The following is an 18,437-nucleotide window of genomic DNA, read 5'->3' on the forward strand; positions in this document are numbered from 1 at the left end:
GGCTCCTTAGGCTGGGGCCCACCCCTCGGTGGCATGGGTGAGAATCCCCACCTTGCAGCTGGTGAAGGGAGCACAGAGAGAAGGTATTTGAGGGTGTGTGACCCAGACTGGCCCCCAGGAGGCGGGCAGTGGACCTTCACTGAGGGATGATCATAGTAGCATGGATGACCTTCCCACCCCAGCTGCTAGGTCCTCACAAACTGCACTTTGCTTCCCAGCCAAGCAAGTTTCCAAATGACTTCCTTTCTCCCAGTGCAAGGCACCCTCAGAAACTAAAGCAGATCAGGCTACAGCAGCTAGAGAATTAAACTGGCAGTAGACAGTTGTTTTCGTAAACTCCAAAAAACTACCCCAAGCTCAGAGCCAGGAGGGAGGAGGATGGATGCGCAGCCTCGACGTATAGGTGCTGCTGCATTCCGCTCTGCTCCTGCCCGTAGGGAGACCCCCCCCCCACCACCGCCAGCCAATGCGGGTGGCTCAGTGCGTGCTTTTGCAGCCCCCGTCTAGCTTACCAGTTGAATTTCTCCCCCTGCCTCTGAGGATAAACCACTGTTCTGGAGCAAATCACTGTGACTTTGCCACAGAGCGTTTTTCCTAATTCCATCATATTTTTGCAGCCGGAGGGAGGGGGGCGTGTGTGTACGAATAGGAGTGATGAGTATGCATGTGTGTGTCTGCACGTGTGTGTCCGTGTGTACGTGTGAGCATGTGTATTGGTTTGCTAGGCCTGCCGTGGCAGCGTCCCACAAATTGGGTGGCTTAAGCAACAGAAATTTATTGTCGCACGGTTTGGAAGCAAGACGTGTCAAACCAGGGTGTCGTCGGTGGAGTTGGCTCCGTCCGAGGGCCGTAGGAAGGGACGTTCCAGCCCCTCTTCTTGGCTGATGGACCCTTGACTTCTCTCTCGGCCTTTTCACGTTCCTTCTAGGTACGCCTCTGTATCTAAATCTCCTCTTTTTTTTTTTTTTTTTTGCTGTACGCGGGCCTCTCACTGTTGTGGCCTCTCCCGTTGTGGAGCACAGGCCCCAGACGCGCAGGCTCAGCGGCCGTGACCCACGGGCCCAGCCACTCCGCGGCATGTGGGATCTTCCCGGACCAGGGCACGAACCCGTGTCCTCTGCATCGGCAGGTGGACTCTCAACCACTGCGCTACCAGGGAAGCCCCCTAAATCTCTTCTTTTTATAAGGACATTAGTCACATTGGATTAGGACCCACCTGAATGACATCACTTGACTTGATGACCTCTGTAGAGACCTTATCTCCAAACAGGGTCACCTTTTGAGGTACTGTGTGTTAGGACTTCAACTTATGAAGTTGGGGTGGGGGGGACCCAACTCACCTCATAACAATGTGCACGTATGTATAGGTGTGTGTGTGCGTGTATGTGTAGTAAACCGTGACACCTCAGACTCCAGTCAGAAGTGTGCCTATTGCTTAGATAATAGTACTCTAATAAGAGCACCTACAATTTCCTCTTTTGCGAACAGGGCAGATTTAAAACAAGTTTTTACATGCCTCCTCATGGGGGCAGAGGGGCAGGTGTGATTATGTAGCAGGGCCTGGGTACCACTCTTGCCTCTTGGCTTGAAAGCACCTCTTCATGGAGGGCCCTGCTCGCTTTATCATACCTGAGCATAGCAATGCCACCCTGGGTGTGTGATTTCCCCTCCTCATTTTACTTTAGACTGTTAAGTAGTATCTTGAAATGCCTTTGGCCCTACAGCAGAACATTCCGATTATTCCAAAGGGTGGCGTAACTTAAGAGTTTCCGTAGCATAACGCTCCCTGGTGACTTGGTATCACCCAGTCACTGAGAAACTCCTGGATATTTCTAAATAAATTTCAGCTCAGTAAAAATGCCGCTTGGATGTTGTAAATAGTTGTAAAGTATAGTATACATTTAACTTCCTTTTCAAAAGAGCCTGCCTGGGCTCCATCCACTCTGATGACTCCTTCCCAGACTTGTGTTTCCGGGGGAGTCACAGGGGGTCTGCGATGCTGGGCTGCCACCGTCTTTGAGCTGCTCGCCTGCTTCACCAGGATAAACTGGTCCCAAACTGGTCCCAAATAGATTGCCCCACAGGACCACGGTTGGCATTTGTCCTCCTCTTTCTATTCAGTTTACTGTGAATCTCAGTTCTCTTTGTCCTTTCTAAAATCTTACTGAAGAAAATGAGTTCCGCATGGCCCTGGAATTCTGATTGGCTTTCCATTCAGCCAAAATCCTAAATTATGCCCCAGACTTTCCAGGTCAACCCAGAGTTCCGGGGGATCAGGTGGGTGGAGGCTCGTCCACCTTGGAGCAGCTCTGGGAACCAGTCATTAACACTAAGGCTCATTAACATGATCCTTAGTGTGTGGTGCTGGGGGTCTGATTCTATGGCGAAAGAGTGAGGGATATATTTGTGGCATTTATGTCTCCCCAGGGCACATGTGGGTCTGTTTTCTTTGTGGCAGAAGATACTAGTTAGCCCTGAGAGAGGAAAAACCACTTCCCCCAGAGATTCCTTGAAATTAGAGCACTCATCTCTGTCTTCAAATTCTGTCCCACTTCAGCGTGGGACACAATGTAACCATTTAAAATATATCTGACCACCACCATCAAAGGACATAAAAAGTGCTTGTGAGATAATGTGAAGTGAAAAAAAGTTGGCTACAAATTACATATAGTGTGGTCTCAACTCTATTAAATTACATGTTTCCAAAAAGGAGACTGCATGAATGCAGTAAACCATTAACTGCTTTCCTCTGTGTGGAGTGAGGATGAGTAACTTTTATTTTCCAAATTTTCTACAGTGAGCATTTATTATTTTACACACACATATAGAAGCTGTCCTAAAAAGTTCATTTAACTGGATGAAGTCCATTTAACTGGATCTTTGGGGTCCGTCAGGTTTTTCTTGCTGCCTTTAGCATCACCAGGATATTAATTCCCTACCTGCCCAAGGCCCACCTCTGACTTTCCAAGAAGGCAGCCCTAACTGGTTCATCTCAGCACCACTAAGCTCCCACCTGCCCATGCAGCCCTGGGCGCCAGGCGTGAACGAGAGCTGCTTCTGGCTGACCGGCTGCTGCCCTCCAGGCTCGGGCCAGCTAGGGAGGGGCCAGGTCTCTTTGAAGGGGGTTAAAGTCCTTCTTTGTGCGAATGGCCTTTGAGGGAGCAGAAGAAGGAGGGTCAGCTGTGACTTCACAGTCTTCTGCAGGAGGCTCAGAAGGAATTTGTCCAGCTTGAGCCGGGGCACAGGATACTGCCTGGAAAAAGAGGCGATTCTGACCGGGGACATGTGAAGTGGGCACTCCGGGCAGGGTAAGCCGAGTCTGCTGACCTAGCTTACGGTCCTTTGCTTTCTAATCTGGAAGGAGAGGGTTCCCTTGTGAGGCCAGAGTCTTTGTGGAGGAGGGACTCAGAGTGGGGACTTCGGGGCTACACTGTGGACGCCTTTCCTGCTGGAGAGAGAGTGGGCAGCTGGGCTCAGACTGGAGACTTGCTTCTCTTCTTGCTAATCTTGCCAGACTCCCAGCTTTCATGCTAAAGGGCAGAGCGGGAGCTCCCCACCACACATACACTGCAGGCAAAGATGCAAAGATGCACACATCATCTTTGCCAGATAATGCTTTGAAGGTGGTGCATGAGTGTGTGTGTGTGTCTGTGTGTGTCTGTGCCCTTTTCCACAGCAGAACCAAGTGACGTAGCTGTTCTGATGACGGGTTTTCTTATTATCACCTTGTATGTAGTTAATCTACAAGGCCTTGTTGTAGAACTTGCCACGTTCACAGAGTGGCCTGGGGCTTCTGGGGGAACGTGTATGCCTGTCTCCTGTGGGACCCAGGGCCATGGGAAGAGAAGCTCGTCAGCTCTGTTCCTAAGTACAGACTCATCTGTGGACAAAGAGTTAATCTCAGAAGCCTCTGGCACGGTTTTCTCTTTGCTCTGCTTCCACATAGTGGATTTTTCCCGGGTCCACGGTGGAGCCCAGCTTTTGCTCTGTGCCGTTACTGGTTGTCCAGGCATGAATCCAAGATCCCGAACTATTTTAAAACCGAGAAGGACACAGCTAAGTTATAAAGAACTGAAGCCAGGCTTGCTTTTGCTTTCAGCAGAATCAGTTACCCCGGAAATTTCAGGCTGTGGGAGCCAGAGTTCCCTCTGTGGCCTTGACCTTGGTTTATTCTGGAGGTGGGGACTGTCCTGTAAAATAGTTTCACAGTGAAAAGGGCCTTTGGTGGGAAGAGCATCTTAGGACTCCTTGATAGAGCATGGGGTGTACTGCATCGAGGAAGAAGCGAAACTTGCCTTTCTTGGAGCTGAAATGAGGCATCTCTCCTCATCTAGGGGAAACCCTGAAATCTCCCAGGGGTTCTCAGTCCCTTTGGTAGGGAACGGATCTCCAAGTGACTGAAAGAAACAAGCTTTTCACCAGTGGCTGCAGAAAAGGCAGCAGCTTCCTTCCTCACCTCCTCCCATCACACCTCCATCACACACACCCTCTTTAGTTTCTTTCAGAGAGAGCCTAATCTGTAAATGTGTTCATCAAACCACACCTTAACAGTTTCCACATGTGCAACGCCTCACATCTGAGCCACTGACTTTTCAGTGGATGCTATTAATAGGGCAGGCTGTGGTGCTGGGGAGACTCCCTTATGTTACAAAGGGACCACTTCTTCACCAGGATCGTGAGTGAGTCAAGACATAGGCCAGCCTTGTTTCCAGTGGAAGGGGTTTCCAGAAGTGTTTTCACCCCATCGTCAGCAAGCCTGTACCTGAGGCCTAAGCCAGAGAGAATGGCAGGAGGGTGATTGCTGTGTTGACCAATACCATAGAAGCTCTCAGAAAGAAGGGCTGGGTCTGTAAGAAGAACAGGAAGGCCTTTTTAAACTTTTTTTTTTAATAATCTTTTTTTAAAATTTATTTATTTTATTTTTGGCTGCGTTGGGTCTTCATTGCTGCATGCGGGCTTTCTCTAGTTGAGGCGAGCGGGGGCTACTCTTCACTGTGGTGCGTGGGCTTCTCATTGCGGTGGCTTCTCTTGTTGTGAACCACGGGCTCTAGGTGTGTGGGCTTCAGTAGTTGTGGCTCACAGGCTCAGTAGTTGTGGCACACGGGCTTAGTTGCTCCGTGGCATGTGGGATCTTCCCAGACCAGGGCACGAACCCGTGTCCCCTGCATTGGCAGGCGGACTCCCAGCCACTGCACCACCAGGGAAGCCCAGGAAGCTCTTTTTAGAACCGTCTGAGACACATTTAGTGGTAATGGCTTCAAGGCAGGAGGAAGGAAACCCCAGAGATGCTGTTAGTGTTATCCCCCTTTATTGAGGGTCATGTCATTACCCCTGAGCCCGTCTGGTCTAATTTTAGCTTTAACTACCCCAGAGTGCTGGGGGTTTTAGGTCTGCTTCTCATCAGCCAGGAAGGGTCTCTGGCCTCCTTGGGGAGTGGCCCACCTCCCGGCTTCCCACGATCAACACCAGCCTTTGGTTCTACAGGCCGGAAGAAGCTCTGCTGGGGAGTGGGAAGGAAATTCTGCCTGGGACTGGAATGCGGCCCAGGTTATCACTGGGGTCACTCCCCTCCACTTCCTGGCCCAGAGGCCCGAAGCCCAACAAAGGAAGCAAGCCATCCTCAGACATTGCCACTCTGTGCCTTCACAGGGGTGGGTGGAGGGACCACTCAGAGTCCCAGCGGCTTCTCTAGTAGGGGGTTGGTGGGGGAGCCACAGGCCAGCTGCTGAGGAACGCTGGTGCTCCCAACCTCCTTCATACAGTCTTTTCAGCCTACACCATCTGCCACCCTGAACAGGGTGGGAAATTTCTTTCCAGTTACTGTTGTAGCAGTCTGTCTGCCTGTGCTCTGTGCTATCTTTATGTGAATCTGTCTTCTCTCTTTCCAAGGCTGTAAGTTCCTTGCTGCAGTGTGGGGACCACCCCAGAGTCCTAGGGACCTCCCAGGGCCCCGGCACAGGGCTTGTTACTCTACAGGTTCTCAGGACACGCCTCTCCTTGCAGGAATGCACTTTGACCTTTTCAGCCTCTGTGCTCCCTTTCCACACTCCTCGGGTTCCCTTGGTGTGAGGAGTCCGTCTTGCCCAGACCTCCCGACTGTGGCTTTACCCTGTCCCTCCAAGGCTGGTGAAATTCAGCAGACCCGTGCGGGCATCTTGCAGGTGTCTAAGCATCATCCCCCTGCCAGGTTGCACCCTCTCCTCCCATCTGCCTTCATGATGGAAACTTCAGCCAGAAAGTAAAGAGAGTCCCGCACGAACCTTCCTAGAGACAGCCATGCGTGGCCTGTGGAACGCAGCAGTTGTGCCCTAGAGACAGCCATACATGGCCTGTGGAACACAGCAGTTGTGCCCTAAAAACTCGACTTAGGAAAGAGAGGGAGGACAAGAAAGAAAAACAGAGATGCCCTCTGGTTTGACAGCTACAAGGACGTTTTCTTTCATAGCTGTGCCCCTGTTCCTAGGCCAAGAATGAGTTTGTATTTTTGGTGGCACTTAAAAATAACTGGATTAAAGGGTCAGGTCACCTATTACCTAGGGAAACGCATTTCTAATTTAAATATTGTGGCTTTAGTAGGAAGTAATCTGGGTTATTCAGAGCAGAGAAACCTGCTCGTGCAGCAGGCGCCTGATGTTTGAATAATTTGGGTCACACGGTGCATTTAGGCTAGGAGACTGGGAAGTTGGTCACAGACATTGTCAAGAGCAGGGTAGGGAGGTAGGGAAGAGGCAAACAGCAGACACGTGAAGTGAGCAGAAGCTTCTACTTCTTGCTTGACCTTGTAGCGAAGGACACCTTTCTGGAGTCTTCCTGGGCCCAGCCAGACCTGCTAAGGAAAATGCATTTCCTTCAAGTTCTTTCTATGCTTGATGCACCTAGCTGCAGGCCCAGGTAGCCTGGGAAGATAGAGCACACTGCCATCCATGACCTAAGCCGGGCAGGCGTCAGGGCCCTGATGTGTTTTCTGGGCAAATCAAACAGGCTTCTAGAATCCCACCTGTGCTGCTGACTCTGGTGCTGGGGAGGAGTTGCAGCCTTGTCCATTGCCATGACTGGGATGTGAGATTTAGTATTTTGCCTCTGGGGTGTCATCAAGAGGAAGAAGAGGACCCCCCCTTCAGAGGCCAAATTCCCAGAATGAGCAAGAGGCCAGCACCTCCATTTCTAGCTGGAGGGTCCTGCAGGTAGAGCAGAAGGTAGGAACTGAAACTACGTCTCCAGGGAGTCTGTCTCTTGTCCATTCTGAATAAGGAGGGGAAAGGGGTCCTTGACTTCTGAAGCCAAATTGTGAATCTTACTTGACTTCTGGAGATTGAGGTGTGCAGACCATCAGCCCAAAAGCCGAGTAAATGCTCTTCAGATCCATCCACCTTCTTAAGACTTCCCTTGTCGTTCTGGAAGCTTCCAGTCATTGAGAATACCTTTTGAGATACTGGGATAGAATTAGGAAGAACTGGCCTTCAAGTCCTGGCTGTGCCACTTACTAGCCAGGGGACCCTGGGAAGTCTCTCGAGTTCTCTGAAACTTTTATTCTCACCTTAATTATGCCAATTAGCAAAAGCCTCAGGGGCCCTTGGGAGTTAGAGCTAAACTCCGGGAGGAAGGCAGGCACCTGTGGAAGGTGGGATTTCTGATTAGATCCTGGCTGAACACACTTGGAGTATATACTCCGGATTAGGATGGCTGTCTTGCTCCTGGAATGTAATTTAAACTAATTTCAGACACACACAGCCATCTTATTACATTGTGTCTGCTTGAGTATTTTAAAGTAAATGGTAGACATCCTGACCAGCTGTTAGCTATTCTGGGAAGCCAGGAGGCCGGCAGGTATTACGTGCCAGATTGTTAGGGCTCCACCTGGAGGGTTAGCTGGGGCCATCCAAGGATCTCCCACCCGCCCCTTAGCACCCTGGTTTTTCTCTGACCTTTGAAAACCCAGTTTGCTGGTTCTTTCATATCTTCCTGCTTTTTGCATTGGGGCTTAGTCTATTTCAGAAAAGACTTAAAAATCCATTTAATGAATGTGCATTTTGTCTGAATCTGGAATCAAGCTTACCTTATCTGAAACACGGAGAAAATTCTGGTCTTTCTTATCTTCAAAGGGAGCAATAAGTATTTGTTGGTTTAAACATGACATCATTTAATGATGTCAAATGCAGACTCTTGCCAGATCCTCACAAGGTGGGGATCCCAGCCCACTTTCATTCGCCTGGTATAGTTACAGCGGCTTTGATCACATCAGGTCATCCTGCACGAAGGTAAATTCTTCCTGCTGAGACAGAACTCAGGAATTTGCTCGTTGGTTATAATTGTTCCCTAACTTTACAAAAACTCAGGAACTCTGAGGCAGGACTGTAAGTCAGCAATGCAGAGTTGTTTACCTCTGTAAGGACTTCTACCCTGATGAGGGTTCAGAGCTGCTGCTTCCTGAGGTGGATGGAACCGAGTCTCAGTAAGAATTTTCTGAATTAGTGGAAAGGAGCTGGGGCCCCACATAACTAACAGGAAGGAGAGCCACTTTCCTGTTTATACCCTCCAGTGTGTCTAGATTTTTTTTTTTTAAGGTATTGGAAAGGAATCACCTCAGATTACACTGGGAGTCCAAACTTTGCTTGTAATTAGCCTTTTTAAAATATTTGACACATGGCACACACAACTCATCATTTCTGACTCAAGGATAAAGTTAGTTTTCTTGACACTGCAAAAATGCACCGTCAAATGCTGTTCTCAGATATTTAAACTTTTGAATTCAGACAGTTGTTGCTAGTTCAGAAAGTATCCTTGGAAAAAGTTGATACAGTTTTTTCAGTTCTTAAAAAAAAAAGCCGTAGGGCATCAGCTCCTCCATCGTCCAACACTGGGACTGTGAAGCATCCAGGAGAAAGGGACAATGCTGACTAAGTGTTCTCTGGGATGCTGTGGAGACAGGCTCAGTTACTCCAATGTCTGTGATCAGCAACAAGACATTAACATAGGCAAGTTTTTCGCTTCACCTGACCAGACTAAGTAAACCCCAAAATAGGCTTACAGCTTCCTAGGAAGTATGGGAAATCCAGTTTTTGTTAAGAAAAAGGGTGTTGTCTCCTGGAATTTATTGTTGCTGTTAATTGCACCATGCCCTACAGAACAAGCCTCCTGCATTTTTAATGAATCAATCAATGACTAAATGATCTATAGAATTAATTATTTGCCTTCTTTTAACGTTACATTGTCCTCTTTCCTCTTATGTCAACTATTGTAAAGTGTTTTCCATTTCAGTAGAGCAATGATTTTTAACCATATTTCAATCTCAGCAGCTTCCTATTATTTTCCTATTCCACCCCCCCCCCCAAAAAGCCGAAAGAGTTAGAAGGAAAGCTCTATTATTCCCATGAAGAATATTAGCAGAGAATCATTGGCCAAATGACGTCGGGAGTTGGGGAGTGGTTCAATAGTCTGACTTCACCATAGCAATACCGTGTCTCTTTTTGTTGGTCAGCTTATTCCATTAATAACTTTCCATGGGGTAGGCTAATTTTGACCTAGGTTTTCTTGAAGACTGAATGGCAGCCAGTGAGTTTTAGGCATTCAAATTTCCGGTAATTCTTGAATGACATAGGAGTTACTGAAGTTACTGAATCTCCTTACCAAAAGAAAGTTTAGTTAACTTTTTTTAAAGGACAGTAGCAACATTTTTGCCATGCCTCTTTAGTTCATTCTAAAGACAAAAGAGCCACTAGCTAACAGTGGTCAAAAATGAAGTAAAAACAAAATAAAGATAGCGGAAGTTAAAATATTAAGTAACAGACTTTGACAAAGACCAGATCAAGGCTGGAAGATCCTTTGAGACCAGAAGGTGCTGACAAAGAAGTAATATTCATTATTGTTGCCTATTTATAAGGAAGGAATTTATATTGCTTGATTGATTTTAAGTCTAAAGAGGAATGTGGGAAACACAGTGAAGGAAACCCCCAGTTCATGGGTAACCTTCCAGTTCATGGATGACCATGAGAGTTTTTCAACATTCTGACAGCAATGCAGAGCACATAGCATGAACTTCCACATTTTTCTAGATATTATGAACAAATCCATAACTGTTCACTTTCCTTGAAAGGATTTTTAAATTAATCCCCTGAGAATCAACCTAAGGTGGTATTTTAATATTATGTTCTAAGCCTTTAACAATGTTTAAATTTAAGTAAAGGAAAATTATACCATATTGCAATTTTGCATTGTGTTAAGTCAATAATACCAGGCACCCTATAGACCCGAGACTTGAAACAAAGCTGATAAAAGTGATAGTAAAATCCTTAAGGGGAACTCAAATTAAGCTCACAACTTGCCGCTGAATTATCTGAGACAAACCAGAGTCCTTTGGTATGAAAAAAAAAATCCTAGAGTTTGAAAATTAATCTTAACTAATGCCAAATAAAGTGACATGAGATTGATAACTGATGAAAAATAGAATGCATTTAAAAACATTAAGAAAATGTAGTTTTTTAATTTAAACACAAAATTGAAGCTGTCACATACAAAGCATTTTAGGAACTAGATGGGAGGGACCACCATCCACTAGCTTTTCACTCCTTAACCAAGGAGCATTGTTTTGAGAACAAAACTGTGTGGTCAGTGGCTTTGGTTCTGTGTTTATAATGCACATGGTCAATTATAGCCATGGCAGTGTGGCACTGAAGCTCTTAAGGGGCCGTTGAAGAGATCTGCTGTTTTCCAATATTTTATTTTGGAAAGATTTTTCAAAAAGTTTCCTGTCTACAGAATAATTGCATTACATCTGGCTGAGAATCATGTTTTCAAGATTTGTTCCTGCCAAACGACCTTCTTTTTATAGTTGGGGACATACAAATAGTTCTGTTACATTTCTGCAGAAGTTTGCTATGAAATTTTTTGAAAAATTCGGATACAATTGCTATATAATCTCTTCCAGTTTAGAAATTATTTGAGCAATGTCATCAGATGATCCAAATCCTAATTTACTTTAAAAATATATATTTATTTATTTTATTTATAATTTATTTAGGCTGCACTGGGTCTCAGTCACGGCACTCGGGATCTTTGTTGCGGCATGTTTAGTTGCGGCATGCGGGATCTTTAGTTGCAGCAGGCAGGCTTCTTAGTTGCGGCATGCATGTGTGATCTAGTTCCCCAACCAGGGATAGAACCCAGTCCCCCTGCGTTGGGAGTGTGGAGTCTTACCCACTGGACACCAGGGAAGTCCCCCTAATTTAATTTTAATGTAAAAATGGGACTAGCATTTATTGAAAGTTCTCTGGACACCAGGTAAACAAAATGGAATCTGTAAAATTGAGAAGGTTTAGGTACCCATTACTGCAACAAAATGAATATATAAAGGATTTTTTAGAAGAGAAACTTCTATTCAAAAGATCCTGTCATTGTGGTTTCAATTTTCCTTCCAGTTAGTTATCAGCTAATGTCTGAAGTTCATACCCATAAGCGATGTGGTCTCTAACCCTGACTTCTGTTTTTTCTCTTTTTTCCAGAAGGCTCCCGAGCTTTCCGAGGATGATATCCGGCTAAAAAACGAGAGAGACAACTGTAGTGGCAATCCCCTGGAGCCTGCCACCACCTCTCTTCCCCCAGATCACAAAAACATGGAAATTGAGGTCTCTGTTGCAGAATGTAAGAGTGTTCCCGGAATCACCTCGACTCCACATTCCATGGACCACCCCTCCCCTTTCTACTCACCCCCCCACAATGGCCTCCTCGCTGATCACCATGAATCTCTGGATAATGATGTGGCCAGAGAGATCCGATATCTAGACGAGGTGCTGGAGGCCAGCTGCTGTGATTCTGCTGTGGACGGAACCTACAACGGCACGTCTTCCCCAGAGCCTGGAGCAGCCATCTCGGTGGGCAGTCCAAGCCCACCTGCCCACACGGCCGTCCAGCCGGAACCCACCGAGAGAGTGGCTGGCAGGCAGGCTCCCCCTCCCCTGGAGCTCCATCAGAGCACCTCTGACACCATGGCAGAGGGTGAAAGAGCCAACGGCCGCCCCCCCGACCAGCCCAGAGACCTGCTGGGGAATAGCCTGCAGGTACCCGTGAGCCCCAGCTCCTCCACCAGCTCGCGATGTTCCTCCCGAGACGGCGAGTTCACGCTCACCACGCTGAAGAAGGAAGCCAAGTTCGAGCTGCGTGCCTTCCACGAGGACAAGAAGCCCTCCAAGCTCTTTGAGGACGACGAGAGTGAGAAAGAACAGTACTGCGTCAGGAAAGTGAGGCCTTCAGAAGAGATGCTGGAGCTGGAAAAGGAGAGGCGAGAACTCATCCGGAATCAGGCCGTGAAAAAGAATCCTGGCATCGCCGCCAAATGGTGGAACCCTCCGCAGGAAAAGACCATCGAGGAGCAGCTGAACGAGGAACATCTGGAGTCGCACAAGAAGTACAAGGAGCGCAAGGAGAGGAGGGCGCAGCAAGAGCAGCTGCTGATACGGCAGCAGCCGGCCGCCCCGCAGCTGTGCACAGCCCCCGCATCCTCTCGAGAACGTTCCAGCGTAACTGACAGCGCAAAGGAGGACATCGTCACGGAGCAGATAGACTTCTCTGCAGCTCGCAAACAGTTCCAGCTGATGGAGAATTCCAGGCAAACAGTGGCCAAGGGCCAGAGTACACCCAGGCTCTTCTCCATCAAGCCCTTCTACAGACCTCTGGGGCCAGTCAACTCAGACAAGACACTGACCATCTCGAGACCAGCTTCTGTCGGGGGACCTCCCGAAGACTCCTCAGCAGCCAAGGGACAGAAAGCCCACTGTGCCCTGGAGAACCAGTCTTCTGGAGGAGGGGGCCAGGGCAGCACAGTTCCTCAGGGGAAGGAAGGGCCGTACAGTGAGACCTCCAAACGCGGGCCCTTATCCAAACTGTGGGCAGAGGACGACGAGTTTACAAGTGCCCGGGCTGTCCTCACCGTGGTCAAGGATGACGAACCTGGGATTTTGGATCAGTTTTCAAGGTCAGTCAACGTCTCTTTGACTCCAGAGGAACTTGACTCCGGCTTGGATGAGCTGTCGGTGAGGTCCCAGGATACCGCCGTCCTGGAGACCCTGTCCAATGACTTCAGCATGGACAACATCAGTGACAGTGGGGCCTCCAATGAGACAACCAATGCCCTCCAGGAAAATTTGCTGGCTGATTTTTCTCTGCCCCAGACTCCCCAAACTGACAACCCCTCAGAGGGCCGAGGAGAAGGTGTCCCCAAGTCATTCAGTGATCATGGTTTCTATTCCCCTTCGTCCACGCTGGGAGACTCTCCGTCGGTTGATGACCCCTTGGAATATCAGGCTGGTCTTCTGGTGCAGAATGCCATCCAACAAGCCATAGCCGAGCAAGTGGACAGAGCTGTGTCTGAAACCAACAAGGGTGGAGCAGAACAGCAGGGACCTCAAGCAAGTCTGGAGGAAGCTGGAACTGGGGCTTCCAGCTCAGAGAAGCCTCAGAGCATGTTTGAACCACCTCAGGTGTCCTCCCCTGTTCAAGAGAAAAGGGATGTATTGCCAAAGATTCTGCCTACTGAAGACAGGGCGCTCAGGGAAAGGGGGCCCTCCCAGCCACTGCCGGCAGTGCAGACCAGTGGCCCAATAAACATGGAGGAGACCAGACTGGAAGGGAGCTACTTCAGCAAGTACTCAGAGGCAGCTGAGCTGAGAAGCACAGCCTCACTCCTGGCCACTCAAGAGTCCGATGTGATGGTTGGGCCCTTCAAGCTGAGGTCCAGGAAGCAGCGGACTTTGTCCATGATCGAAGAAGAGATCCGAGCAGCCCAAGAAAGGGAAGAGGAGCTGAAGAGGCAGAGACAAGTCTTGCAGAGTACCCAGAGCCCCAAGGCAAAGAATGCCCCATCACTGCCCTCCCGAACATCGTGCTACAAAACTGCTCCAGGTAAGTGGAGTGCCACGGACCAGAGACAGATGCTGCAGAAATCGGTGTTGCTGATTCCAGCTTTCAGGGTGGTATATATGTGGACCCTCTGTGTGTGGCTGGAATCGGTGTCAGGGGGACACTGGAACGGGGATTTCAGTGTTCGGAGACACACATTGGGAGTGTCAGATTGTCCTCTGGAAGAATCCTGAGCTTAGACGGTGTTTGCCATTTCCCAAAGGATGTAATAGCTCCTTTCTTGTCCTTCTGCTGTGGTCTTGGTTTACTGTGGAGACTTGTTCTCTCTTGGCTGAGGGAGAGGCTATGTGTGGCACAGACCCAGGGTCGGCCTTCGGGTGGACTCTGTTGATGTCAGTATCTGCAGTTAAATCAAACCTATCTGATTTGGGGATGTCTTCTCCTAACCCCTTCTGAATGCTGAGTGTCTTCCCAGCAATGACAGTTATGGGTTGGTGTTGCAGATTGACCCATAGAAGATGTTTTTGTCCATCTTCTGTATAATTGATCTTTATGGATTTGTCTTTCTTTAAGTCACCATAAAGCAATTACTTTGGAATCAAGGTGCTCTCATCTATTTGTGTCCTGTGACCCTTTTGGAGAAGTTGAGTTACTATATGTAAAGACAGTCCTCTAATCTTCTCCCATTGCCTGGACAGTCCCTATCTTGAATACTTTGTATAGATGGTTCATGTTAATTACAGTGGTAATTATTGTTGCTACTATTGTGGATAGCACTGTGACGAGTAATTTTTATTTCTCATTTGGACATGATGGCACTTGGGGAACCACACATCCTACCAAGGAGAAGAGCTGCTCAAGGTGTGGTCCAAGCTAGTTCATGACTATTCCTGATCCATGCTAAGTACAGACATAGGGAGTAAGCGTTTGAAAACTCTTGGAGAAATTTGATAGTGTCCTCAAATGAAAGTGTGGGATTTTGTATTTTTTTAATGGATGGTCCATAATAGATTGGGGAGAAAAACTGTTCCTTCACTAGAGATAATTTAAGAAGTATTGCCTTAACATATAATTACTGGCATTTATCTTGGTCCATCCAGATCTTAAGCCCATTGACACTTGGCTTCCATCAAATCTATAATAACCCAAGTTAACTCTTCCCATTATTAACTTTTAAATTTGAAATAATCTCAAAGCTAAAGGAAAGTTCCCTAGTTAAATACAAATATCTTTTTTATTCTGAATTACGAGTAAATTGCCAACATGATGCTTGATCACCCCCAATTTTGTAGAATGTCCTTCAGTTTGGGTTTGCCTGATGTTTTCACATGATTATGTTCAGGTTATGCTTGTTTGGTAGGAAAACCACAGAACTGATGCTTATTCTTACAGCATCCAGTCAGGTAGTACATGGTGTCAGTTTGTCCCATTACAGGGGCAGATGTTAACTTTTTTCACATGATGCTAATTTTGATTGCTTGATTGAGGGCTTCTGTATAATAGTTACTTTTTCCCTTTGTAATTAACAAATATTTTGTGGTGAGATGCTTTGGTACCACGTAATCTTTATCCCACTCCTCTTCAGACTTTAAATCTACCTATCTATCTATCTATCTATCTATCTATCTATCTATCTATCTATCTATGACAGATGGTCTCATGGATTCCTATTATATTTAGTGGGTTATAATCCATTTCTATTGTTATTTTTATCCTTAATTGTTCAAATATGGTTCACAGGAGCCCTTTCAGGCTAACTTCAGTGTCCTTTTGACATGTCCCCATTTTTCTTTGGGCACATCTTTACTTTCTGGTGCCACAAGATGTTCCAATCTCATTTTATACTTTCCTAACCCTGAAATCAGCCTTTTCAACAAAGAGCACTAGTTCCTTTTAGTGGAGAATGGTATTTAGAAACCAAAGTCTGAGTGTTTGATGTGCTCATTGCTGTTGGATAGGCACTGCTCTCCGGCACTCTCAGTGGTCAGAATTAGAGAATATATACACATTCTATCTATCTGTCAGTTGGTTGATTGATTAATCAATCTATCTACCTACCTATCTTGAAAACCATGAGCTCACCCTGATACCTTTCATTCTACTCTGACACCACTGGGTTCATTTTCTCTCTTTCCATGTTTGTAACCTCCTCCTTGACAACAAGGTACCTGGCTCCTGTTATCCTCAATATATTTATTATTTGATCAAACCCCTCCCCCCTTATGGAACCAATCTACTATTTTCCTCACCAAACATGGGTTCAGGTGTCACTTTCTGGGTGGCAACTGCTGTTTCCTGTCACCAACACTGTCTTCCCCCAGCTTGGGCTGCAACATTCTGTGCTGGGTCACCCGTGTCCCTTCCCACCCTGCTCTGGCTCCAGCACACCACTCTGGGCCACTGGGGTTCCTCCCACCCTCCCTGCAGACACTCATCTTGTTCAGCCCCACCTAATAGCTTTTGGACTAAATTATTCAGGAAGGAAAGGGAAGGGAGCAGGAAGAGGGAGAGCATGGTGAATTTCTTGATTTCTTTTTTTTTTTTTTTTTTTTTTTTTGGTGGTACACGGGCCTCTCACTATTGTGGCCTCTCCTGTTGCGGAGCACAGGCTCCAGACGCGCCCGCTCAGTGGCCATGGCTCACGGGCCCAGCCGCTCCGCGGCATGTGGGATCTTCCCGGACCGGGGCACAAACCCGTGTCCCCTGCATCGGCAGGCGGACTCTCAACCACTACACCACCAGGGAAGCCCCTCTTGATATGTTTTTAAATGCCTTCAGGTCATGGAGCAATGGCCAGCTGAGTGTTTGAGGCAAAGAAAACTTTCAGAAGAGGCTCTTTGTCTATGCTTAACAGTGACTGGCTGGCTTTTCCCAAAGATCCTTACTTGTCCAGTTCACTTTAAAGTCTTGTTGTGGGCTGGCTTGGCACAGAGATGCCAGCTGGGCTTTCTATATGGTATCCTAAAAAAAGTTTTGGTACCACTTGAATTCAGCCCAGTGTGGGGAGCCTGCTTCACAAGTAAGTGACTGTAAAGGGCCTGCATAGGAACCTGCAGCCTCACTGGTGGAGGAAGTTTCTGCAGGCATCTCAGCAACTCCTGCTCACATGGCAGGCAGATTCCATGGCTCTCTTATCAGTTACAGCTGGCTCCACTTACCTAGCCCTCCCTTTATATTATTCCATTATAGAACCTTCTCTACGCTGAATATGCTCAGTGGTATTTTCAGTTTTCTTCACTCCATCTCTAATTAAACCCCTTACCATATTGCTCCATACTTTACTTCTAGCACACAAACAAAAATTAAGACATCTCCACACTTTCCTCTAGTTCCCTGACCTGCTGTGGTCCGTCAGGCCTCCCGCCAGGATTAAAACAGGACAGAGTCCTAATATCTGCCTTCAGCATCCCAGTAGCCCCATACCGATTTCCCCCGTACTTCCTCCTATGCTAATGCTGATCTCCTCCTCCATATCCATCCCCATAGGCTTGATTTCTGCTCCTTTGGTAAGATGGTAGTTCATCCGTGCAAGTCTGCACCCTGCTTGGGTCTGGTTTTCACACTGGCCACAGTCATGATAGATAACGTGTATGCAGCTCATTTCGTCACATTTACCTCCAGAACATTGAAAGTAGGTGGCAGGGCTTCCCAGAATTACAACCTGGATTGAAAGAAACTGAATGCAAAAGGTAATTTTTTTCTATCCATGCCTGGAAACGTTTAGAGTAATGCTTAGCCAGCCAGCTTCCAAGTTCGTGATCAGGAAGGAGGCTGACACATCACTCTTAGCAGCCAAACCGGACCTTTCATGGCCAGGGTCAGAACAGCTGGCTCCAACTCTGGTTTTGTGAATGGAGATGTTGCTGAGTTCCTGCTGTACTACTCCCCATTTCATGCCAGTAGAGGTGACTCAGCTGGGTCATTGCAGGACACAGAGTGACAATTTGATATTAGGTGATGAAAAATATAATTTTTAACATCTCCTCTGGTAGAAATTATGCTGGTGACATGTTGGAATCCTGAAATCTTAAGGCAAGTAAAATCCACTGAGAAGCCAAGATGTGATAAGGAAAGAGAAGTGCTTTCCAACCATTTCCCAGGTGTTGAAAAGATGCTTGTTTTTTGCTTTTGGTTCCCTTGCCTTTCGAGATGGAAGATGATGCGATTTCTATTTTTAAAAGGATGTAATTGGGCCTCCCTGGTGGCGCAAGTGGTTGAGAGTCCGCCTGCCGATGCAGGGGATACGGGTTCGTGCCCCGGTCTGGGAGGATCCCATATGCCGCGGAGCGGCTGGGCCCGTGAGCCATGGCCGCTGAGCCTGCGCGTCCGGAGCCTGTGCTCCGCAACGGGGGAGGCCACGACAGTGAGAGGCCCGCATACCGCAAAAAAAAAAAAAAAAAAAAGGATGTAATCATTTTCAAAGACCGATTATTAGGAAAAATTATATGGAAATTGAATCTTGTTGGTTCTTGCATGACTTTTAACGGAAGAAGGTCCACTTAAATAGGGTTTGTGTGGCATTTGTTCATAAAGAAGTGAACAAGGCAGATAAAGCCCCCGCCCTCAGCGAACTTATAGTTCTGTAA

At 47.3% G+C, this 18,437-nt stretch overlaps 1 protein-coding gene across 9 annotated transcripts in view; it reads left to right on the plus strand.

The window, feature by feature from the left end:
- Nucleotides 1–18,437, plus strand: part of PALM2AKAP2 (PALM2 and AKAP2 fusion) — a 497,574-nt gene that overhangs the window by 444,528 nt on the left and 34,609 nt on the right. For all 9 annotated transcript variants that reach the window (XM_060101227.1, XM_060101231.1, XM_060101228.1 and 6 more), the window contains one exon: nucleotides 11,499–13,893. In XM_060101227.1, coding sequence (XP_059957210.1) covers nucleotides 11,499–13,893 — 2,395 coding nt within the window. The remainder of the gene's footprint in view (nucleotides 1–11,498; nucleotides 13,894–18,437) is intronic.

The sequence above is a fragment of the Mesoplodon densirostris genome, chromosome 6 (assembly GCF_025265405.1).
Source record: "Mesoplodon densirostris isolate mMesDen1 chromosome 6, mMesDen1 primary haplotype, whole genome shotgun sequence".
Classification (NCBI taxonomy): Eukaryota; Metazoa; Chordata; class Mammalia; order Artiodactyla; family Ziphiidae; genus Mesoplodon; species Mesoplodon densirostris.